Consider the following 24,381-nt stretch of genomic DNA (forward strand, 5'->3'; position numbering starts at 1 on the left):
AAGGGAGCTTTGAGGGGTGCAGAACACTGACCACATTTTAGTAAAGCTGCTATTAGCAATAAAAACTTAAGGAACTCTGCTCGTTTTCTATTTTTTCATGGACAATTTCCAGAGGAAAGCATGATATGAACATGGATTTAAAATAATTAAAATATTACATCTGATTCCCTGTTGAGAACTTTTAAGCTAAATTTTACCCCTCTATCTGCACCTAGATGTTCTCAAGGAATCCACATGTAAAGTGGAGATGGAAGGGTGCTTCCTCACACACACACACACACACACACACACACCGCCAACAATGCCCAGATTTTGGAAGATGGGGAGCTGCTGGTCCCCCATCATTTCTGGGTGGGTTCTGCATGGTCTCTTGGGAGAGCTGGGCAGGGGCTTCTGAGGCAAGGCCAATTTCCCTGCTTGCACTGAGCTGCCATGGAAATGGAGTTCAGCGACCCACACCCGACTCTTTGGAATTGCGCTTAGCAATGGTCCCGGCCATCCTCCGGCCACCACCTGGCATGCAGGGGACCTAGCAAAACAGTCTTTATCTTCCTCTCAGCTTTTATATTTTATGCAATTGGCTGGATATGCAATTTCAGTTTATTCACTCTCTGATATATTGTTCAATATGCTAACCTTTTTTTAACCTGCATTTTCAAGAAAACCTACTGAATGTGGAAGTCTTTCTCAGCACCTCTACCCTTAATTTTTCCAACTGTTGCATTTTCTGGGTTGGAGGCTGGTGGTCTGGTGTACGCGTGTACGCTGTGCATGGTGTGGGGGGAGGGTGGCATTTCCTATTTCTTACTGCTGCCCTCCTGTCCCTCCGCAGAGCCACCGGACCCTCCAGAACTGGAGATCCGAGAAGTGAAAGCCCGGAGTATGAACTTACGGTGGACTCAGAGGTTTGATGGCAACAGCATCATCACAGGCTTCGACATTGAGTACAAGAATAAGTCTGGTGAGCAGAACTAATGACGTTCTGAGTGGAAACAGGAATTGGGAAACACCTTACTTAAGATTCATGCTCTTTTCTTTAAAAAGTTATTTATTACTACAGGTCATCCTCGACTTTCAACAATTCATTTAGTGACCATTCCAAGTCACAATGGCACTGAAAAAAAGGTTTTCACACTTTTGACCATTGCAGTCATCTGATCAAAATTCAAATGATGAAATTGAGGAAAGCTTTTTATATGTGTTGTTTTGTTTTTGTTAGTTTTAAAAATAAAAAAAATATATATATTTTAAAAAATTCAAGTGCAACTGGCATGTATTTACAACAGTTGCAGTGTCCTGGGGTCACACGATCACCTTTTGTGACGCAAAGTCAATGGGGAGGGCAGATGTAAAGTTTCCTAAAAATGCCCTAATTGATTCATGAGTATTGAGTCAAGTTTCAATACAAAGCTAGTCATTTATTGGGAGCTTTACAGGCAAGATCTTTTCTCAGTCAAGTCTAAGCTTTGTCTGATTTATAGCTGAACTTTATCCCTCTTCCTTCCCTCCCCTCAGTCTGTGTCATAAATCACATTCCCTCCCAAGCCGGCTGCAGTAACCTGAGATCCGACCAGCCTTCAGTATGTGTGGAATGCACTCCCCCCCACTCTCTTACTAAACAACGCTGGGAGTTGACATCAGATTCATTTAACAACCATGTTACTAACTTAACAACTGTAATGATTCACTTAATAACTCTGGCAAGGAAAGTTGTAAAATGAGGCAAAACTCACTTAATAGATGCTTCACTTAGCAATAGAAATTCTGAGCTCAATTGTGGTCATAGGTCGAGGACAACCTGTTCTGAGAAAATGGGAGAAATTCAACTTGAATAGAATGTCGGTTTCATTGGCCTCAAACGATGCTGCAAAACGCAGTGCCAGGAAGAAAAGGGATTTGGGTGCAGGAAGTGGCACTCCGGCGTTGCAGGTCCTTGTAGATGCAGTTCCATTGAGGACTCCGTGTCAAGTACAGTTGTTCAGCTTGTTGTGAATCCATGTGCTGGTGATGCTGTCTATCCCACATTGTTGTTGTTGTTGTTGTTGTTGTTAAATGCCTGACTGGCCTAAGTAAACTATGTCCATAGCATTTCCCTGATTCACTAATTTAGTCACTTTGTAAAAGGAGGCAATAACTACGTGGCACGATCTGTTTTTAACAAGCCCATATTGGCTTCTAGTAATCACTTTGCTCATTTCTAGGTTTTTGCAGATCCACTGAATATCTTTTTCCAAGATTTTCCCAGGTATTATTGTCAGGTTGATTGGCCTCTAGTTTCCCAGATTCACGTTTTTTTCCCCCTTTTTGAAGGTTGGAATCCCATGAGCTCTTTTCCATTCCTCTGGCAGTTCCTTGGTTCTTCAGGAGCTTGAAAAGATTTTGTTCAGTGGTTCCGAGATAATTTCTGCCAGTTTCTTCAGAACTTTGGGATGCAATCAATTTGGCCGAACTCATCCATACTGCACAGGGGATGTCTTCCCATTTTCTTGCTTATTCTGACTTGTATTCCTACTCTGCCATCTACTGTACTGCTTTTGATAGGTAGGGCAGAGGCAAACATGGATTAGGCAGTTCCATTTTCTCCCTGTTATCCGTCACTTCCTTGGCATCTTCTCCCATTAGTGGATTGATCATTTCCTTTTTTCTTGTTTCTTCCATGTTGAAAAAGGGGGGCACGATGGCTCAGTGGTTAAAGATGCTGAGCTTGTCAGCTGGAAAGCTGATAGTCCGTGCATGCAATGGGGCGACCTCCCCATTCCTGCTCACCTAGCAGTTCAAAAGCATGCAAATGCAAGGAGATTAATAAGTACCACTTTGATGGGAGTTCTGTGCATGTTTGGTGTATAGCCATGCCGGCCACATAGCCACGAACAATGTCTTTGGACAACCCTGATTTCCTCAGCCAAGAAACAGGTGAGCACCATGTCCCAGAGCCAGACACGATTGGACAGGGAAACCTTTACCTTTACATCAAAAACCTAGTTTGTTATTTATTTACCATTCTTTGCACAGTCAGCCAGATGTTCAGATTTGATTTGGCATTTTCTATCCACCTATCGGGTCTTTCGCAAGGATCTGGGACAGGCCGGAGTTTGATGGTGTTACAGATATCATCACAGGATGTCAGCTGTTCCAAGAAAAGCTGCCTCCTGCAATGGACTTATGGTGAATTTGTCAATACCCCTGGTGTTCAAGTTGTTTTGGGATTGCACCCAAGGCCTATTGATACCACCTTTGCTCTTGTTTGCCACAGTTATTCCATTTCTATTTACAGGCCTTCATATGTTGCTATCTTCCCAGTTCTTTCTCTTTTATTCCGCTATCTCCAGGTACTGTCACATCCAGTATTCAGATGGCTTTTGTCCTTCTTGTGGACAACGGTTAAGTCTGGCGTGTTGTGTGTCAGATGCCTGTCTGTTTGAATTCTAGGTTCCAGAGCACTTTAGCTTCTTCATTTTCTATTAAAATGAAGAAGCTACTTCTACTTCCCCTCCCCTGTGGTTGTAAGCCGCCCTGAGTCCCCTCAGGGAAAAGGGCGGCATATAAATCCCAATAAACCTCTAAACCTCTAAACCTCTAAACCTCTATTACTTTATTTGTCTACTGCTTTATTCCATTACCACCAGTTCCTGTTTATAGGCACAGGGGCATCACTTGCAAATCTTCCAATGTATGAGTGTTGCTATTTTGCCATGTCATTGCTTGTAGTCAGTCTGTGCAATCTTCTTGCATCAACTAACCAAGTGGTCCACTGTTTCTCCAGCTTCTTTTCATAGGCTACCTCTTGCCTGTGGCCTGATATGCATTTGTGCGTAAGGCTTGTATAGCCAGAATCAGCCCCTCTGTGTCTTCCTTCAACTTCCCTGCTCTTAGCCATAGCCACGTCTTGTTGTTGCCTGTTTTGCCTAATATGTCTTTAATGTAGCGGCCACACAATGCCTTGTCTTTCCATGCCCCTTTTCTATTCTTCATTTGGTCTTTCTTGCAGGCCAGTCTGGTCTCTCCAGTACTTGCTAAGCCTTCCCGATATACTCGTTTCACTGCATCTTCTTCACTGTCCTTCAGAGATCCTTCCAGTGCCCTTTTTACTTGCAACATTCCATGCCCACTTATTTTCCTTGGTAAGTAAAGTCTGTCAACCCCTAATGTGTGAACGAAGGGCATGCTTCCTTGCCATTGTTTTTCTGGCCTTTCTATCCAAGGCCTTTAGTTCTGCTTGAGTCCAGTCTACTATTCCAGCTGCGTTTCTAATAACAGGAATTACCCAGATGTTAATTGCCTTGATAGTATTTCCTCCACTGAGTTTGCCCTTTAAGATGTTCTTCACTGTAACGATGTTATTTGTATTTAACCTTCTTCTGAACTTCAGTGTGGCTGATGTTGTCAGCTTGAAGTATACCCAGATATTTGTAGTCTTCATCCAAATTCTTGATTTTATTTTCATAGGGCCTTATAGATTTCCCCCCGTTTGATGGTAAGCATTCCAAATTCCACTGCAGTTTCGTGGTGGTATATATGGACATTGCTGAGCAGGGATTCTGTTTCAGGTGATGTTTTCCTTACAGCTTCAGCTCATCCATGTAAAGGAGGTGGGAGAGCCTGGCAGAGGTTTTTGATGTTTGATAGCCATGGATATTTGTTATTTATTTATAAATACATTTATTATTTATTGGTTGATATTACTTAACTTTTCTGTGCAACTACTTTGGCTGACTTGTTACTCTATCTTAACCTCCAGCCTCTGAGGAGCATATAATTTTAGAGGTGTGAGCAAAAAGCTCAATGAAAATGAAAAATGAAATGAAAAAGTGAAGCTTCTTGACATCCTTCCCCATCTTTCCAATTATTTTTGGTTTCAAAGTATTTATGACACGCAGCTGTGTTTAGAACCCTGGATCAACAATCTCTCAGCCATTCTGTTTATTTCCAGATTCCTGGGACTTCAAGCAATCCACCCGGAACATCTCTCCCTCCATTAACCAGGCCAATATCGTTGACCTTCACCCAGCCTCTGTATACAGCATCCGCATGTTTTCATTCAACAAGATTGGCCGCAGTGAGCCGAGCAAGGATCTGACCATCAGCACGGAGGAAGCAGGTGCCCATCTGCCTCAGGGCTGTAGCCACAAGATAATTTATGAAAAAAATTGGGCGATGGGCAAAGTGTGAGAAAGAGGAAGTCAGGAAGGTTGAGAACACACAATTGTCTGTGTTTAAGACCCCTTTTCTTCTTTGCCCCCATCCTTTTTTTTTGCCCAAGAGTCTTTTTCGCCTAAAAGTCTCAGCTCCATAGACAATATTTGTGTTTTTGTGTGTGTGTGTGTGTGTGTGTGTGTGTGTGTGCTTAAGTGTCTGTGGCAACAATGTGTGTGTGAGTGCACATGTCCTTACCAGATTGGCAGAAGTCCTTGTTCCTTGGGGCAAAAGCCATTTGCTTGTTTTCTTGGGTTGGTCCGGTCAGGAAGCTCGCTTCTTGAGCTGAGCGGTGGGCCAGCTGGGCTAATCTGTCCTTTAGTATGTTGCACAAGGAAAACATTGGTTGAGTGGAATTTATCTGATGAAATGCCTCGTATCAAAATAAACATGTCTGTCTTCTAAAATGCCACAGAATAATTATTTTTCAGTGTAATTTATAGCATTATCGGAGGTTTACCCTTTAAGCTGAAGAACTTTGTGAGTTTTATAGTTGCTCTGTCGCTTGCTGTCTTCACTATCAGCCTTTCTCTCTCCACCCTAACCCCTTCCCAGCAAGCTATAGCAACTGGTGCCACCTCTGAAGCTTGTAAAACAGATGCCTAATCCCCTTCCACTGGGCCTGGTTCCCTTGGCATTTCAAAGGCATCAGCCACGGGCATGGAAAGCCACTGTCAGAAACGCATTACATTCAGGCGCTTCTTTTTGATACCTTTCAAGAACTGGGAACAAAGAAAGAATTTGTCTGTGCAACATGTAATGTGACTTCCACTCTTTCAGCTCCTGATGGTCCCCCACTGGATGTCACCTTGCAGCCAATGACATCCCAAAGCATCCAGGTCACCTGGAAGGCAAGTATGCATGTTCCATGCTTGAATGAGGGCTGGGATCAGTGGGGATTCTTATTTATTTGAACTACGAAGATAACAGCTCATGACCAGGCATGGTCCGTTGGCTGATGTGGAATAGAAGGTGCTCTTGTCCTTTCCCCTTGAAATATGTTTGAGAAGGGTGGCCCTGTCCCTGCTCCTGTTTTGAAGCTCTGGGCCTCTGACACCCGAGGCAATCAGGGAGCGGTGAAATGGTGATGCATCCCAGAGGGGGGCAATGTGTGGGAGACCCCGTGGCTCTAGTATTTAGCCCCACCAGCCTTTGTTGCTGGCTTGTCATGTGCTAAAATTCGTGGGGGTCAGTACAGAGCCTCCGTTTCTGTCCTTCTGAACTGAAGAGCACTTACAAGAAGGCATTCGGCTCCTTGGCACGTGATTGGATAATCAAATGCCTGGAAATAATAACAGTCAGTAGAAACATCAGAAGCTTTGTGCAGAGATCGATGGCACAATGGAAGACAGGGTTGCTGGTCAATTATGATAGACTGGGAGAAGTTAATATCAAGAGAGGAATCTTTCAAGGAGATTCATTAGGACCAAATATTATTTGTCATTGCACTGGTTCCTCTTTGAACAATACTGAACAAATTAGGCCATGGATATCAAACATCAAAAACCTCTGCCAGACTCTCCCACCTCCTTTACGTGGATGAGCTGAAGCTGTAAGGAAAAACATCACCTGAAACAGAATCCCCGTTTCACAGCTGGAATAGTAGACTGGACTCAAGCAGAACTAAAGGCCCTGGATAGGAAGGCCAGAAAAACAATGGCAAGGAAGCATGCCCTTCGTTCACACATTAGGGGTTGACAGACTTTACTTACCAAGGAAAATAAGTGGGCATGGAATGTTGCAAGTAAAAAGGGCACTGGAAGGATCTCTGAAGGACAGTGAAGAAGATGCAGTGAATCGAGTACACCGGGAAGGCTCAGCAAGCACTGGAGAGACCAGGCTGGTCTGTAATGGACCAAATGGAAGACTGGAAAAGTTACATGGCCGCTACTTTAAAAAAACTGGCAGGCAAAGCATGTAATAATAAGAAAATGGCTTATTACTGGCAATGGCTAAGAAGAGGACAGTTGAAGGAAGAGTCAGAGGAGATAATTCTGGCTGCCCGAGACTAAGCCTTAAGAACAAATGCACAGCAGCCAGAATTGAGATGAGCACAACAGACAGGAAATGGTGCCTCTGCAAAGGAGCCGAAGAAACTGGACCATCTAGTTAGCTGCTGCAAAGGGATCGTGCAGCCTGAGCGCAAACAATGGCATGGCACACTACCAATATTACAAGATCTGCAAGAAATGCCATTTGTCTGCAAGCAAGAACTGGTGGGATCACAAAATAGACAAAGTAATAAAACATGAAAATAGTGGTCTGGGACTTTAAAATTCAAACAGACAAGCATCTGCTACAAAACAATGCAAACTTTAGAATTACTGAGAAGAAAACAGAAAAGTTTGGGTAGGGGACATGGCGGTACCTAGAGACAGCAGAAGAGAAGAGAAAGAACCGGAGAAAATCACAAAACTTAAAGACCTACAAATAGAAGGAAAACAACTGGCAAAAGAAAGCAAAGCACCAATATACGCCTTAGGTGTCATCCCAAAATATCCCGAGCACCATTTGGACACCACTGGCATTGACAAAATCCACACCAATCAATTGCAAAGGCAGCTTCCCTAACCCTAACTTTTAACACAGGGGACCCCAACCCCGGGCTGCGGCCCACTACCGGGCCTTCAGCCGTTTGGAATCCGGCTCCGTAAGTGTTGGGCGAGCGTGCATGTCGCACGTCCTCATTTGCGTGAGCAGCAGGTAAGCACATGCATGCACGGTCCATTGATGTGAGAGGCGGGGTGTGTGTGTGCCCCTTGTGCATACAAATGGAGCTGTGTGAGCATGCTTGCCCACGGTTCGCATGGAACCATCCCCTCTCCCATTCCACTGCCAGTCCGCACAGCCAGAAAGGTTGGGAAACTCTTGAACACCCTCAAACAACATCTGCCTACCCCGGGTTCTTGGGAGGACTCAGTAGGAAAAAATGCCAAATCCAGTCTAAACATCTGGCTGACTGTGTGACCAACCATAATAATAATTTATTAAATTTATATGCCACCTGACTTCCAGTGCCCAATTCCCAGTAACTCTGAGTGCTTATTTTGAAAATAAATAAATACGTTTTTTTTAAAAAAATATTTTTTTTAAATGCTGAGGAGTTAACTTTATTTGCCGAAAGTCCTTCAGTTGAACGACTGGGTTAAATACTTGAGGCAGTGGCTTCCTTCTTGGCCTGCAAGGAGCTGGCACTCTTATCTTAAGAGGAAGGTAAAAACAAGAGTGCCAGCCAGCCTTCTCGGTGGGGGTCTTCCTTCCCAAGGTGCTGGCAGAGTGCCGGAGGTGGCTTCCACCCGCCCACTTTTTCCGCTGGGTCCATCTTTATTGATGGTACCAATAGGAAGACCAACTCTTCTGCCTTTCTCCATTGCCAGCTGGGATCCAGAGCATGTTAATATAAGGAGGGCAGGCTACATTGAAGGCTGGTAGACTCTTGGCCCATTCAAACAAGCCTGCGCATCTGTCTGTTGAACCTGGGGTGGGGATGTAGGCAGTTAACCTTTAGGGGGTTGGGTAGGGGAGTTATTCCCCTCTCTCACCCTGACCCTGCCTGCTGCCAGGCTCTGGCTCTTCCCTGGACACCCTCCCCTATTTTTACTCTCTTCTTGACATGCCTATCTCGTAGGCCCCAAAGAAAGAACTCCAGAACGGGGTTATCCGAGGCTACCAGATCGGCTATCGGGAGAACAGCCCAGGAAGCAGCGGGCAATACAGCATTGTGGAGATGAAGGCCACAGGGGACAGTGAAGTCTACACCCTTGACAACCTGAAGAAATTTGCCCAGTATGGTGTGGTGGTGCAGGCCTTCAACCGGGCAGGCACCGGCCCATCGTCAAGTGAAATCAATGCTACCACGCTGGAGGATGGTATGTCAATGTCAATTGCTTGGTGTTCAGCAGCTGTTGCATTTTATTTCAGCCCAGAAAGGCTTTCCTGCAAGATGGTGCCCCTCTACCCAAAGCTGCTACTATCTTTCCAAAGGTTGCTGTTTCTGTTTCTGTTTTCCACACGTAAGCGGATGTATGTGTTTCATCCTCAGAGGCAGAGATCACGGTTAGGAGAAGCATGTGGGCTCCCCAGTTGGGTTTTATTGTGCGCCAGGCATTTTGGGGTTTCAGGTGCCTGCAAAAAGGTGGCAATTTCTCTATGGGAGGTAAAATAAATGGTAGTCACCATTCTGTGGTGGTCACCATTAGGACAAGCGTGTGAGTGGGACAGAGCGAGAGCCTTCGCATCCCTTTTCAAGATTGGCACAGAATGAGATTCCTGGCCTGGAATGCCTCCTCTCTAGTGTGACATCTGGGGGTGAAAGGGCCTCCTGCACACAAGCTGCCCATCTGATTTTGCTGATTATGGGTGCCCTGTGCTCCTCTTGACCCCAGGGGCATCCTGGGCCTTCCTCGAATGCCGCTCTGATGAGTGCCTGAAGTCTGCCATCCTTCAGCATCCCCAGTCTGGACTGGCGAAGGTAGAGACATTGAGTCTCTCCAGGGCTCCCTTGTGCAGCTGCCCCCCACCCCGCCTCCAGAGCTCTCCACTCACAGCTCCTTGTGCCGGGTGCAGCAGCTGGCCTTGCCAAGGAGCAGCCCTGCTCTGCCTGCAGTGGCCCGGTTTCCTCTGGGGATTTTCCACAGGTTTCCATGGGGGAGAGCTCAGCTCTCGGAAAACAAAACCAAAGTTTCTTCCTCGTTGGTTCAGCAGTTTTTCATACTTAATTAAGGTCCTCATTAGCCTGTCAAAGCAGGATCATTTCCTGCCTAGATTAGCACTCCTCCTGGGGTATTCAAGGGCCCCTGTTTTAGCAATAGTGTTATTTCCCATAATTATATTACCTTCATTTTCTTCAAATGGACTCTATTCGTTTATAACACCGGCCCCTAATTACACCATGCATTCGGCTTTACATGTAAATAAACTGAAACAATCATCCTTTTCCGAGTGGATCATTAGGATGATATATCGTCATTTAAATGCTCATAAAAATTAGAGATCTCTCTTTGGGGGCAACGGGTTCTCATTACCTCTATCCCAACCACTCGCTAAGTCTTTCTTCCTTCAAGCAACTGCACAGCCTCCTTGTGGGTCTAGCGGAAAATGCCACGGCAGGCACCTCATCCTGGGACTCTGGGGAGCATGGGTGGACTGGCAAATTAATCTGCCCACCTGTTTGAAGGAACAGCCAAGGTGCTGTTGCAGCTAGGGGCCTCCCTTTTAATGCGTTTCCCTGTTCAGTTCCCAGCCAGCCCCCTGAAAACGTGAGGGCCTTGTCCATCACCTCCGATGTGGCCGTCATCTCGTGGTCCGAACCCCCTCGGAGCACCCTCAATGGCATCTTGAAGGGCTACCGTGTCATCTTCTGGTCTCTCTTCATGGACGGTGGTGAGTTGGGAGCAATGTGCTCATTGCCTCGTTTATTTCACTTTCACTAATTGAATTTAGTGTAGCATCATGTCTAGAGGGCAGAAGGCTGTTTTTCCTCCACCAACACATCAGATCTTCAGATGGCTCATGTCAGAAATGACGTTCTTCCTACCCTCCAGCTGGATCCTGGAGGCCAAGCTGGTGCTGCCTGTCACTCAGCGGCTCTCACACCACTGCAAGACGAGGGAATTCAGCTCCACTCTCCTTTGGGAACCTCTTGCAATTGTTTGTCTTGTTCCAGTAGCTGGCTCTGGCTGTGTTTGGCACCATGGCCCCAGTGCACTTCATCAGGGATTCCTGCAGACTGCAATGCTCTTTGAACCTGTCTCCCGCTCAGGGCAAGCAAATACAGGTCTGCAAAAAAAAAATTTTTCGAAAGCTGTTTTGGTTATTCCATGTAATCTTTATGTTTTTTGGTGTGCTGAATCCGAAAACGACCTCCATTTTGTCATAGGACATCACGTTTCCTGACAATTTAGGTAACTATGTTAAATAAGGCAGTACCTCAAAATAAATGGAAATAGACTTATAAAATTAAAGTTTTATTACAATATTTTCATGAAAATCCTTTTTTGAACTGAAATGAGCTCACCCACACACACTAAACTTGATTCTTCTTCCTTGTGAGGCTCCTCTTGGTGCATTTACGCTTGTGAGTAGCATCTGGAATATCTCTCTGAAGCATCCAACAGTAGTCTGCCATCATTGTAATGCTCCACTTTCCCTGGTATCTCCTTTCCATCTCTTTAATGTCTTTCTTCACCTTGTTCCTCACTCACAGCTCCCAAATTTTCAGGAAAGTAGTCAAGGTGGGACTGGGGGAAATGCACTTTCAAACTCATCAGACAACCTAAAGCTTGAAATGCTTTCAGCATTATTCCGACGATCTTTTTGTAGTGAGGATCTTTGTTACTGCCTAAAAATTTCTGTGCGACTTCTTTAAATGCAATCCACCCTTCTTTTTGAGGATACGTCATGGTATTGATAAACTCTTGATCAACTATAAGCCTTCTAATGTCTGGTCCGACGAACACACCTTCCTTCAATTTTGCCTCCGACAGGCATGGAAACTTGGTGACCAAATATTTGAAGCATTCTCCATCTCTTGGAAGTGATTTTACGAATTGCTCATCAATCCCAATTTTATGTGGAGAGGTGGTAGAGGAACTTTATGGGAAAGTACCAAAGTTTCTCGGAGGACATTTTTTTCACCAACTGTTAGCACCCTCGCCTGCCAACTCTTCTTGGTCCAGTGATTTTGTCGGTCTCGACTGTCCCATAGACACAGAAAACAAGGGTATTTGGTATACCCAGCTTGTTGCCCGAGCAGCATGCACAATACCTTCAAGTCTCCACACACTTGCCAACCATGGTCTTCATATTTAAGTTTACGAAGAACCAATTCCAAGTTCTCATAGGTTTCCTTCAAGTGTACGGAATGACCTACAGGTATGGAAGTGTAAAAACCGTTTGAGACTTCTTTTTGAAGAATCTATAAAAAGACGCCATTGCTCTGAATCATTGGATTTTAAATTGACCCATCAGACTTTCAACTTCGATGCAATAAACCAACTTGACTTCCTGGGCAAAGTAAGGAACAAACTCCTTTTCACGATGTCTGAACCATGAAGATGACACTCCTGGCAACAATAAATTCCTGTTTTTCAGCCTTGATCCGAGTAACTCAGCGGCATCTTTGGGAAGATTCGAGTCTCTTACCAAATCATTCAACTCCTCCTGAGAAAACAATTTTGGTCTTGTATCATCTTCAAAGTCAGCACTTTATTCGTCATCTGGTTCAGGTATGACTTCACTTTCATCGGAGCTAGGTATCTCTTCCAAGGTAGCAGGGGGCTTGGGTACTGGTATATCTGTGCCATGGGGGATGGGACGAATTGCTGAGTGAAGATTGGGGTATGAAATGGAATGCTTCCATTTGGAATTAAACCGTTTCACATCGCATGAGCAAAAGTAACAGTCATCACTATGGTTCTTTTGCTCTCGCCATACCATAGGAATCCCATAACGGAAAGATTTTTTCTTACCCTTGAACCAGCTTTGGATGTCCTCAACACACCGTTTGCACACTTTATGAGGCGCCCAAACTTTATCTTGATCTCCAATTTTTAGTCCAAAGTATGCAAAGTATACTTTTTTCACAAAGTCTGTAATTGTCAGCATCACTCCATTACATAATTAGGAAAGAAAGACTAGGAGACTCCATGGATTGGAAATCCAAAGTACTTTTACTAATTATAAATGGTAAGCAAGCAGTTGCGAAGCAAAGTCTACTTAATTAGGCGCGAAAGCGATTGATATATAGAATAGTCCATTCCCCACCCCTTAGGATCATAGCTCCAGGCCAATCATAAGTCCTTCAAGTGTCAGGTGTGAGATAACTTCAAACAGGCATCACGAAGATGGAATGTCGAGGCCGTTAATCTACGCGGGAAGCTCTCACGCATGCGCCATCCGAGCATCTCGAACATCCTAGAAGACTCCTCCAGCACATCAATTAACCCCTCCCAAATACCAGCCCTCCCTCCCCGTTTCATGGCAGCTGAAGCAACAGCAAGACAGAAGCTGACAGTAATATTCTGTTGTTGCTTCAACACTGTATATTCACCACAGATGAAACAGAAACCGTCTGTCGAATTAATACACTTTCACGGAGCCATAACATAATGGTTGAAGAATGACGAGCTAACATGAATTGCGATGAAAAAGTGTGAACAGCCTAGAACCAAGAACCTGATGATGATTCGTGCACAAGTGTGGCATGCAGGAGAGAGCAGCTCTGTGTCTGTACACGAGACGTCACAGTGCTGGCCACGCTCCCTGCACTGACTGGAGATGCTGCTATCTGTCCTGTGTCTCCCTCCCACTGGATTCTTCAGGAAAGATTAATCCCTTCTACCATTAGAAGCACAGACTTAAAACTTGCTTAGCTCATGTATATATTGCTGACCATCAGATTTACAGTGCTATATTTTTTACATAACTCGGACAAACCCTTTAAGGGTTTTTTGGCATTTTATATCTTAAATGCACTTATGTGAATTAATTAATAGTAATTTGGACTTTAAATTTTGTTAAAAACCCATAATATAAAAAATACCAATTTTTTTAAAAACATTGATAAATTTGAAGACAATTTTGCATGTTGTGGCAAATCATGACGTCTAGGAGTTTTTTCAATATTTTATTTGTTTTCAGCACACCAAAATACATGGAAATTAGAAGAAAATAATCAAACAGCTTTTTAGTCACAGAACAGAACCAGCCACTTGGACTGTGGCCGAGGGAGCAAATTCCCTTTCTGAGCCCCAGGACCCCCCCCCTCCCAGTGGAGTTTCTGGCAAGTGAATTGGGCTCTGGGCAGGAGGTCCTGGGATGTGCAGGGGGAGGTCTAAGTGGCCGGTAGTTCTCTATAGGGGCCACAGGGGTCCCTCAGGCCAGGCCATATTATTATGGAGGCACAGTAAGTTTCTGAGGTGACCTCCATCTTTACATAAATATTGAAATTTATTACTGTTTTACCTGATATGATATAGTGTAGTAAACAGTACAGGTAGTCAATTATATTTTGTTTCTAGAGAACAGTGGCTGTGAGGGGTGTGTGTGTGTGTGGGGGGGTGTCATACAGGTAAATGAGGCTCACAAAAGGGGTCAAAAAACTTGAGAGCAGCTTCTTCTTTCTTTGCTCCAACGTGCAATGCAGACTTAGTATTTGGGGGGATTCTGTGGGCTGGATTATTAGGGGGCCTTTTATGCTGTAGCAACAATTCTTTGTGTGTGCGAGAGAGAGCCTGCAGGAATGAGTGTGTGCCTTCTTCTACAGAATGTGGCTGGCCCTTGAAAGGCTTCCTCCACCGTTTTCGGGGACCTTCCCACGCTAAGCCTTGTGTCCTTGGGGCGGGGGGGGGGGGGAGGGAAGCAAGCTGAAGACAGCAGGGCGGCATCCCCATGACAGGGGTTGCAGGGACACTGCCTGGGTTCTGGCTTTGTCCACATGCCGGAGAGACCGTGACTGCTCTGGCCCATTTGTGGGCCTTGGGGCAGCTGCTAGCCAGATCCCCAGGCTGCTTTTCCCACATCTGTCCTGGAGGCTTGCTGGGCAAACCGAGCCACGGCAGGCTGAGTCAGGAGGCTGCAGAGGTAGCCGGAGCCTTGCCTGCCTCTGCACGGGGTGTTCTTGCTTCCTGAACAGAATGGGGGGAGATGCAGAATGTCACCACCACTCGGGAGCGAGCAGAGCTGCGGGGCATGGAGAAGTTCACCAACTACAGCGTGCAAGTCCTGGCCTATACCCAGGCAGGTGACGGAGTCCGCAGCAACGTCCTCCACATCCAGACCAAGGAAGACAGTGAGTGCCTATGAAGCTGGGTGGAGTGGGGGTGGGTGGGGGGCATCCATTCCTTGCCTGTGAAGAGCTCTCCCACAGCATCTGTATGGGGGACAGCTGTTCTTTTTGGGGTGTGGATGATTCTGCTTTGCTACGGCCCTCTCTGGGGTGCTTGGGACTTCCTCTTTTTCTCCCTCCCTCGCTCTGGAGTTGGGGCAACAAGAATTTTTCACCCCACTTAACCCAGTTATGTGGCCTTTTCTACCATCCCAGGGCAGCCTGGCTCGCTGCAGTTCCTGGGCCTGGACCTATGGCCTCCCTCCTGGGAGGAGACAGGGTGTCTTTTGGAGCACAGGACAGAGTCAGGGGCTGCTGAGTGTTGGAGGCCCTCGAGAAGCCAGAAGGCCAAAGAGTTTGGAAGGAGCAGGCAGTACAGAGACCTACATTCTCCATATGGGGAAAGCAACCCATTGAAGGACCAGAAAAGACCCTCTGGAGCACATGCTGGCATTGGGCAGCCTGCCTTTTGGGTCCAGGGCATGGAAGGGGTGCTTCCCCTGGGCTGCACTATAGCGCTTCAGGGGAGGGGAACTGGAGACTGTCAGTGAAGCACAGCCAGAAGGAACTGGGGTTCCTTTCGAGCTATGACATGATTTGAATGGTGGGCTGGATTGACACTGAGGACACTCCGGTAAAGCCCATCTGGATGGCAGCATTCTCACGTGTGGGCTGGCCAGCCGACCCCACATGTGGCAAGAGAGCGTTGTGCTGCAGCTCCACTTCCTTAAACCCTTGCTCTGCTTGTCTCGGTGGGAGAAGCATCTGCTGGAGGCGGAATCCTTGTCCAGCCGGGCTGAGGGCAGGTGGCTGCCAGGACTTGCCCTCTAACCACAGAAGGGAGAGAGTGTTGTCCTTCCAGTGAGACCTTTGGTGGGTGGCACAACTGGGGTAAAAAAAGAGCACTGTCCCCGTCCCCCGTGCCCCTCCATCAGGGTACTTCCCTCCCAACATGGCTGCAGTGTGGCCCACCTAGAGAGGCCTTGAGAATCATGCCTCTTCTTTCCTCTTACAGTTCCTGGTCCTCCTGCCGGGATCAAAGCGGTGCCTTCCTCTGCCAGCAGTGTTGTGGTGTCTTGGCTGCCACCCTCAAAACCTAATGGAGTTATCCGGAAGTACACAATTTTCTGCTCCAGCCCAGGCTCTGGCCAGCCGGTGAGCAGCTGTGGTGGGGCTCCTGGGAGAGTGGGCATGTAAGGAGGAGGAGGAGGAGGAGGGGAGGAAAGAGAGGGGAAGAAGAAGGGAGGAAGGAGGAGGAGGGAAAGGAAGAAAGGGTAAAAGCAGAGGAAGTAAGGGAGGGGAATTAAGAGTAGGAGAGAGGGTAAGAGGGAGGAGAAGAGAGGAGGAGGGGAGGAAAGAGAGGGGAAGAAGAAGAAATTTTATGCTAGGGGGGCACCACAACATGAGGAAGTGTATTAAAGGATCGCGGCATTAAGAAGGTTGCGAACCACTGGTCTAGACTGACACCTCCTACTTTGGCAGCTGCAGGAGATACGATCAGTTAGGATGGTCTATCCTAGGCCTGTATGGATCTTGTTGATTTTCAAACCTGCTTTGGGAATTTCTCAGTGAATTGGGAGACAATTGGACCTCCTGTTTAATTGAAGCATGATTACTTCCACCTCCGTATTGCAACAGCAGTCGGTTAAGGTTATCTCAACAGGGTTGGGTTGGAAGAAGTACCTTCAAGCCACGAGGACCATTTTTGGTTAGTCACATTGCAGATAAAATCACTCATAGCTTCTTCAGCTGGGCAGTGACCATTGAGATGCAAAACTCCATGCCTTGCAAAATCCCGTGGGATTCGTTTCAATCATGAACCCCAAGAAAGTTGACAGGGTTTTCTGTGGGATGAGCTCCGTCACATATAGGCTAGCTCCTTGTCCCTCCTGGCTTTTCAGAGTTGCCAGGAGATGATAGGAGGAACTGGAGGACAAAGGCCTTTTTGAAAGTGGGAATGGTATTGCCATGAAATGAGCCTCTGCTTCCATCTCAAACTTGCCCTTCTTTGGGAAGAGGATAGAGGTGGTGTTGGGACCCTGGGATGAAGTGGCTATGCATTCTAATTGAGCTTGGGGTGCTCCCTACAGAAGGTCTGTGAAGATGGCCTCCTCCTATAAATAAACTCAACTACAACTACAACTATTCTTGTAGAGACTTCAAGGCAGCTGTTCTGATAATACTGGTTTCAAGTTTGATTCATTGCAATATGAGAGCTGAGATACGATGGCTGTGACCCATCTTGTAATAAACAAACAAGCAAACAAATAAACAACAGAAGCATCATCCTCTGGTGGTTTGCTATTCGTGGTCCATGCAGAACATGGACTCCTTTGTTCCACCCAGTGCAGCTGCACCAGTGGCAGCAGCAACATGGAAATGGATGCAGCCCAGATCTGAGTTGGCCCCCAAAGCTTCCTGGGAACATTCAGGCTCTGTTAGGAGGTTGGGAAGGAGGGCGGGGACAGCATTTGCTTATCAAGATCGCTTTCTGCAGTTCATTTTAACATCTGAGGCTTTCGTTTCCAGGGCAACATAATCTTTTCATCAAAGCAACTGGTGAAGCTGCTGGGATCTGATATTGTTTCCTTGGCATCTTGTCAAGGCTGCCATTTGGCGTAAAATTATGCATGCAATGTAATATTTATGCTTGCATATTTAAACACTGGTTAGATTTAAGTATTCCGCCTGTGGATCTATCAGTACATCTTCCAAGCATGCCAAACCAAAACTGGGCACAGGGGCGAGGCATTTGTCTGCCAGTTAGGCTTGGCCTTGGCCTTGATGGAGGTTCGTAAACGGCAGAGATTGAGGCTTTAACTTGTTTATAAAAGAGCCCAAGTTAGAGGTGAAAAGTGAAGTTGCTGCTATTTTCTGCTTAAAACAGAAACAGGCATTGCAGAAATCCAAAAGTCTCTAGCTTGAAGAAATGGAGGGTAAATAATAAACTTGGTCCATTGTAGGAAGAAAAACCTATCTGCACAAATGTATGAACTTCTTCCAGAAGTTGAGGAAAGCGCTTAGGGGAAAGTCTTTCTCCTAAGACCAGAAAGCAGGGGGGGGGGGTGCCGAGATTTTGGACAGACCAAGAAGGAAGGGAAGGTGTACATCAATGAGGGCCCCTCAGCCTTAGATAGGCAAACTTAGCAACGGCTCAGGGGTTGCTAATGCTGCCTCCAGGGACACAGGCCCGTGAGGGGCAGCTGTCGGGGTAGGTAGCTCCCGAGACGCCTCCGCTGGGCAGGAAGGAAAGCAGTCTGATCCAGCTGCAGGCCTGTTCTCCTTCGGTTCTCCTGCAGGCTCCCAGTGAGTACGAAACAAGCCCGGAGCAGCTGTTTTATCGCATCGCACACCTGAACCGCGGGCAACAGTACCTGCTCTGGGTTGCTGCTGTCACATCCGCAGGGCGGGGCAACATGAGCGAGAAAGTCACCATTGAGCCTGCTGGAAAAGGTTTGCAAGCGGAGCGGGGAGCACCTGGCAGCTGGGCTGCCATGGACCCCGGCCCACCACGTCACCCTCCCCCTCTTTTGCAGCTCCAGCCAAGATCATCTCATTTGGGGGCACCGTTACCACCCCGTGGATGAAAGATGTGCGGCTGCCATGCAGTTCAGTGGGGGATCCTCTCCCAGCTGTGAAGTGGACAAAAGACAGGTGTTTTTTTTAAAAAACTAAAGCCGTGTGTGTGTGTGTGTGTGTGTGTGTGTGTGTGTGTGTGTGTCTTGGAAGGTCTCCGGCCAGACCCTGCTTTCTTTCTCATGTTCTGATCTTCTTTTGCAGTGATGATTCGGCTATTCCGGTCATTTTGGATGGTCATCGTCAGATCCAGTCCAACGGCACCCTGATCCTGCGCTCTGTGAAAGCAGAGGACTCGGGCTATTACACATGCACTGCCACAAATACCTGGGGATTCGATACCATCATTGTCAACTTACTGGTGCAAGGTGAGCCATCAGAAGGAATGCCTCCCCCCCCCCCCAACACCTCCCCCGGGAGGGAGCTTTGTCTTTAGGACAGGGAAGCTGGACAGCTCATAGCCCAAAAGGCTTCCTAACTTCCCTGCCCCGGAGTGTCCGGCTTGGCGAGCTCCTGCAGCTGAATGTGAAGGAGCCGGGTGAGAAGGAAGCTGACCGAAATGGCCTTCCCTTTCAGTCCCTCCAGACCAGCCCCGGCTGATGGTCTCCAAGACTTCGGCTTCATCTATCACCTTGGCCTGGATCCCTGGGGACAATGGCGGCAGCTCCATCCGAGGCAAGTCGAAGGGAGGGTTGCTGCGCTTGCCGGATAGACGGAGGAAGCTTGACTGTTCCTGGAGGTCTCCTCAACTCTGCCTCCCCTTCCTTCTCTGGGCTTGGGCCTTGTGCAGGCTTGTGCTCTTGGTCCTCTGGGTACAGCTGCCTCACGTGGCTGGGGCCAAAGGTTTACCAAGGAAGGCTGATATTGGGTGGAGGCATTCTTTTGAGGAGCACTAAACGGCTCTGTGAGATTCCTCAGAGCTTCATTTGAGTGTGAGTGTGTGTGTGTGTATTTGTATGGGGGGCGGCGGGCATGAGAGGGAGAGAGAAGATGGGAAGAGCTCTGAGCAGTTCCAGCCGCAGCCTATTTAGGGAAGCCAGGGAAGGCCAGGCCATTCCTCCTTACCTGGGCTCAGGTTCCTTGTGCCTCCCCAACCAGGGTGTTTAGGGAGGAGGAAGAGGAAGATCCTATCCTCCATTTTCATTTGACAACAGGGCTTTAGTCTGGTAGAGATGCAAGACCACCCTGGAATCAGTGAAGATTCCAAGAGGCATTTCCCCAGTCTCGGCCTGACTCGGCCTGGCGTGAAGCTGTGTGCCAGTGCCTTCTTCATCCACTTCAATGCCCTCAGGGAAACAATGGCAGCCTGAGAAGGAGGAGGGAGGGAGGGAGGGAAGGAAGGGAGTTTTCCCATTGCAATTAATTAAACACATGGAAATAATTACAAGGCAGCCTCCCTAGCCAGCAGCATTTGCTTGATGTGTTTCCTTTTAATTGAAACAGCCAGAAGTGCCGCGGTGCAACTGATGGGGGTAGAATCCCCTGCCTGGCCTGCTTTGTGGCTTGGTTGGGGGCAGTGGGGGAGCACGACTTCCAAGAGGAGCAAGCAGAGGAGCGGGAAGAGACACCCGGAAAAAAGATGGGCACGGAGGAGCCCAACTGCAGGAGCCCAAGAGGCTCTCTTCTACTTCATGGCGCATGTGGGGGGAATAGGTGGGAGCAGGTCCCCAACTGTCTGAATGGATCCCTACCTCTCTCTCTGGCACAAACACACAACCACAGGACCCCTCATTCATGACATGCATAGGTGGGCCCCGAGGCATAGGTGCACCTGCTTGTTTGATGGCACATTTTGTAACTCTGAATTTGCCTTTTGCCAAAGGGAAGATGGCTGCCTAGAAGGCTGGGCATCCAATGGAACATTTGTCATGTCTTCCTTTGGAGGAGACACCCAGCTCCCCTGGGAGTGGGGGGGGAGGCTTCAGGGACTTAAACCTGAGTTTCTGGCGTGAACTGGGGGGGGGATGGCAGGGGCTCCTGCCGTGTGGACTCCCTTCTCCGACTTGCTGCCTTTGATGCACCCCTGCAGGCTTTGTGCTCCAGTACTCAGTGGATAATAGTGAGGAGTGGAAGGACGTGTTAATTGCTTCCGCAGAGCGCTCCTTCAAGCTGGGCAGCCTGAAATGCGGGACCTGGTACAAGGTGAAGCTGGCAGCCAAGAACAGCGTTGGAGCTGGTCGTATCAGTGAGATCATTGAGGCCAAGACGCATGGCAGAGGTGACTGGGCCCTGGGGAGGCAGCAGCCAGGGGTGTGTAGCCGGGAGGAAGGACGGAAGGAAGGAAGGAAGACCCAGAGGCTTTCTTAGAGTTAATTGGGAAGGAGAGACTTCAGAGAGGGAAATTGTGGCTCCTGCATAACAATGGACGTTCTCCTGGCTGGAGCTCATCTGAAAGAGGAAAAGCCTCCTGTGGCAGAATTTCACCCGGGCCTCCTAAGGGACTCATTTTAAACAAGGCAGACAGGTTTATTACAATGGTTTGCAGCCAGCATCAATGGTTTCAAAGATTTGCCAATTTCAGGAATGCCAGAGACAAGTGCATCACCTGAAGCCTAATTTAAATATTACACCCATCAAGTCAATTGCAAGTTTGGTGCTGTTCTTAGCTGGACCATTTGCAGTCAAAGCCTTCCTGTAAAACCTCTTGCAATAAGATCATCTCCTAATGAATACAGCATCTTTATGGAAGAATCATGAACACTTTTCCCTTTAATTTTTGCCACGAGGTTGTGTGTAGAAAGCAAAGTTTAAATTTGTGTACCACAATAGCGTATAGAAGGTGGCTACAAATACATGTAATAGCAGTATGTTAAAATTTGAGCATTTCTTGGTTAAAGTGCAGAAACCAGTCACATGCTTAAAAGTTGTGTCTTCACGTTGCACATTACTCTGCAGTTCTCTTGGCAACAATCTTTTTTGGCGGGAGGAGAGAAATTAACCCCCTTTTTTAGAGTAGGGAGGGAGGTGAAGTTGTCTCTGCAGCAGGTCAGCTGCCATTGCGCAGCTGGGAAAGGGCAGCTGTCTGAGGGAGCCTGGCTGAAGGGAGCCCCTGCCCAGGCTGGCAGACAGCTTGTGGAGAGCACTTTGGGTGCTCTGGGTTTCATAGTGCTTGAATGGGGATGAAGAAGAAACTTGCTGTGTGCTCTACACTTTATTGATTAGAGGGTTAGGCAGTCCACCTTAAGGCAGCAGAGGTCACGAAAGAAACCCTCCAGGCCCCTTTCCAGAACCTGGCAAAGTGCTCCGTTCGATCCTCCTCTATCCAAACTCACCTTCCTCCTGCTTCTTCTTGTAGAACCATCTTTCAATAAGGACCAACATCTCTTCACCCACATCAACTCCACCCATGCCAGACTGAGTCTGCAAGGCTGGAATAACGGGGGCTGCCCCATTGTAGCAATTGTCCTGGAGTTCCGACCCAAAAGCACCTGGGTCTGGCAGAGTCTGCGGGCTAATTATTCCAGTGAAGTCTTTCTGACAGACCTGCATGAAGCCACTTGGTATGAGCTGCGCATGAAAGCATGCAACAGTGCTGGCTGCGGCAATGAGACCCTGCAGTTCGCCACCCTGGACTACGATGGCAGTGAGTATGGATTGGCCGGGGAAGGTTAGAAGCCCCTTTGCCTGCGAGTTGGGCTTTTTCAGGGGGTGCACAGCTTGGGCTTTGATGCATCTTCTGCACAGGCACCATTCCGCCTATTAAGTCTGCGCAAGGGGAAGGAGACGATGTCAAGAAGCTCTTCACCATCGCTTGCCCTGTCATCTTGGCCACACTTGGCGTTGCGTTGCTCTTTGTTGTTCGAAAGAAGCGGAAGGAAAAGCGCCTGAAGCGTTTGCGAGGTGAGCATTTGGTTCTTGGGAATCCCTTTTCAACAACCAGGAGAGAAACCCCAGAGTCAGATCACCCCAAGCAGGCATCATCCTGCCTCTCCGCTTTGGAGGATTCGGTGGGTTGGGGGCAGAAAGCCGGATGCTGCAGGATAGGATCCTCGTTAGAGCTGGGGGTACAGAGAGTCCTTGACTTACAACCACAGTTCGGACTGGACTGGAAAATTCAGAGTTAAGGGTTGCAGCCATTAAGTGAGGCTTCCCAGGACAGTCTTGCTGCAGTCGTTAAACGAGCATCATGTGGCCATTACTTGTAACATTCCCTGCCAGCTTCCCCACTGACTTTGCTTGGGCAGGATGGGAGGCTGTAACTGTCAGTTGTCAAGCCCCCAAATTGCAGCCGGGTGACAGGAGGGATGCTGAGACGGTTGTAAGTGCAAGTACTGGTCATAAGTCACTTGTCCAGTGCTGTCCTCACTGAAGGAATGCTGGCAAGTCGAGACTACCTGCGTGGGCTGCCCTCCTCTTTGTTTCCCCGTGAACCTGGGGCCTATTTCTGGAGTCTCTTTCCTTGAGCCTTAGCTCCCCATAGAGAGCAGCGCCCACAGTGACCTCTCGGCCTGCCCCGGAGCAGCTGCTTCTGCTGCCTCCATTCAGGCCTCTCTGCTCTTTCCCTTGCAGATGCCAAGAGTTTGGCTGAAATGCTCATCAGGTGAGTAACCACATTCAAACCTTGTTGGCTTAGCATTGTGATGCCGCGTGGATACAGACGAACTGGAGTGCCAAACGCTCTCCTCCTCCTTCTCCTTCACAGTAAGAATAATCGTAGCTTTGACACGCCCGTGAAGGGTCCACCGCAAGGCCCTCGGCTGCACATCGACATCCCCCGGGTTCAGCTGCTCATTGAGGACAAGGAAGGGATCAAGCAGATCGGTGAGTGGCTTCGCTTCACCTGCCAGTGCGGGGGCCTGGCCTTGTCCTCAGAGCCGCCTCCCTTGCATTTTGCCCTCGTCCAATTGCTCTCCCTGGTTCTGGGAACGGGGTCCCTCCTCTGTCCTAGGAACACTCCGGGTTCTCCCCTTCCCAGCATCAACTGGGCTGAATGGTGTTTTGGGACTCCTGGCAAGCATTTTGGGCCTGGGAAATTGCAGATGCCGGCCTTCCTCTCCACCCCCAATAAGGCTCTAAGTGCATAAAGGGGCACCCTCCAATTCTGTGGTTTTTCTCTTGCAGGAGGGGTCGAAGGGGGGTGGGTATCGCTTCCTAGCAGTCCCAGAATGGGGGGTCATTATCCAAATTTATTTTTCATAGGAGATGACAAAGCAACAGTCCCCGTCTCTGACCCAGAATTCAACCAGACGGTCAATCCACAGACCTTCTGCACAGGGGTATCACTACACCACCCAGCCCTGATCCAGAACACGGGGCCTTTGATTGACATGTCTGACATCCGCCCTGGCACAAGTAAGCACGGCAGACAATCCTCCACTCCGGCCTTCGCCCAAGCAGAGCATGCCTCCAAAGGCTTGGAGTGGGGGAAGGAAGGGATCTCTGGGGGGACTCTTGGCCCTCCTTGTAGCCAAATTCTCCGTCTCTAGCTAAGGTTGGGTTTCTCACAGCAACCAGCTCTGATAAAAGAGCTTTGTGTGGCTTGAATGTTCATCTATATGGACAGTGCTGGAACAGTGAGGTTGTGAGGACCATTTATGCCCTTAACTGCAGAATAAATGCATTATGGTTTGGTACGTAACCAGACTACAGTCTGCTTTTAGTGATTTCAGGTCTTGCCTGCCCAAAATTTAGAGGAATCAAATGCACACTGGTCTGTCTAGCCCTTCTCTGCCCTCTGATGACCCTATATGGCCTGCATGACAGTGCCTGTTTATGTCCCGTGAGCTTTGCTCAAACCCACAGGTGGCCCATCAGTCAGCCTACAGCTGTCCCTCTCCTCCCTGACT

General features: G+C 48.0%; 1 protein-coding gene across 1 annotated transcript in view; it reads left to right on the forward strand.

The window, feature by feature from the left end:
* The window catches only part of DSCAML1 (DS cell adhesion molecule like 1), a 106,342-nt gene that overhangs the window by 78,542 nt on the left and 3,419 nt on the right, over window positions 1–24,381 (forward strand). The window contains 17 exon segments of the mRNA XM_032229618.1: window positions 833–961; window positions 4,931–5,098; window positions 5,974–6,044; window positions 8,822–9,062; window positions 10,429–10,575; window positions 14,828–14,983; window positions 16,035–16,174; window positions 18,319–18,472; window positions 18,556–18,673; window positions 18,800–18,963; window positions 19,172–19,270; window positions 20,625–20,813; window positions 21,891–22,178; window positions 22,280–22,435; window positions 23,105–23,135; window positions 23,238–23,356; window positions 23,735–23,887. Of these exon segments, the coding sequence (XP_032085509.1) occupies window positions 833–961; window positions 4,931–5,098; window positions 5,974–6,044; window positions 8,822–9,062; window positions 10,429–10,575; window positions 14,828–14,983; window positions 16,035–16,174; window positions 18,319–18,472; window positions 18,556–18,673; window positions 18,800–18,963; window positions 19,172–19,270; window positions 20,625–20,813; window positions 21,891–22,178; window positions 22,280–22,435; window positions 23,105–23,135; window positions 23,238–23,356; window positions 23,735–23,887 (2,523 nt within the window).

The sequence above is a fragment of the Thamnophis elegans genome, chromosome 13 (genome assembly GCF_009769535.1).
Source record: "Thamnophis elegans isolate rThaEle1 chromosome 13, rThaEle1.pri, whole genome shotgun sequence".
In the NCBI taxonomy this organism is placed as follows: domain Eukaryota; kingdom Metazoa; phylum Chordata; class Lepidosauria; order Squamata; family Colubridae; genus Thamnophis; species Thamnophis elegans.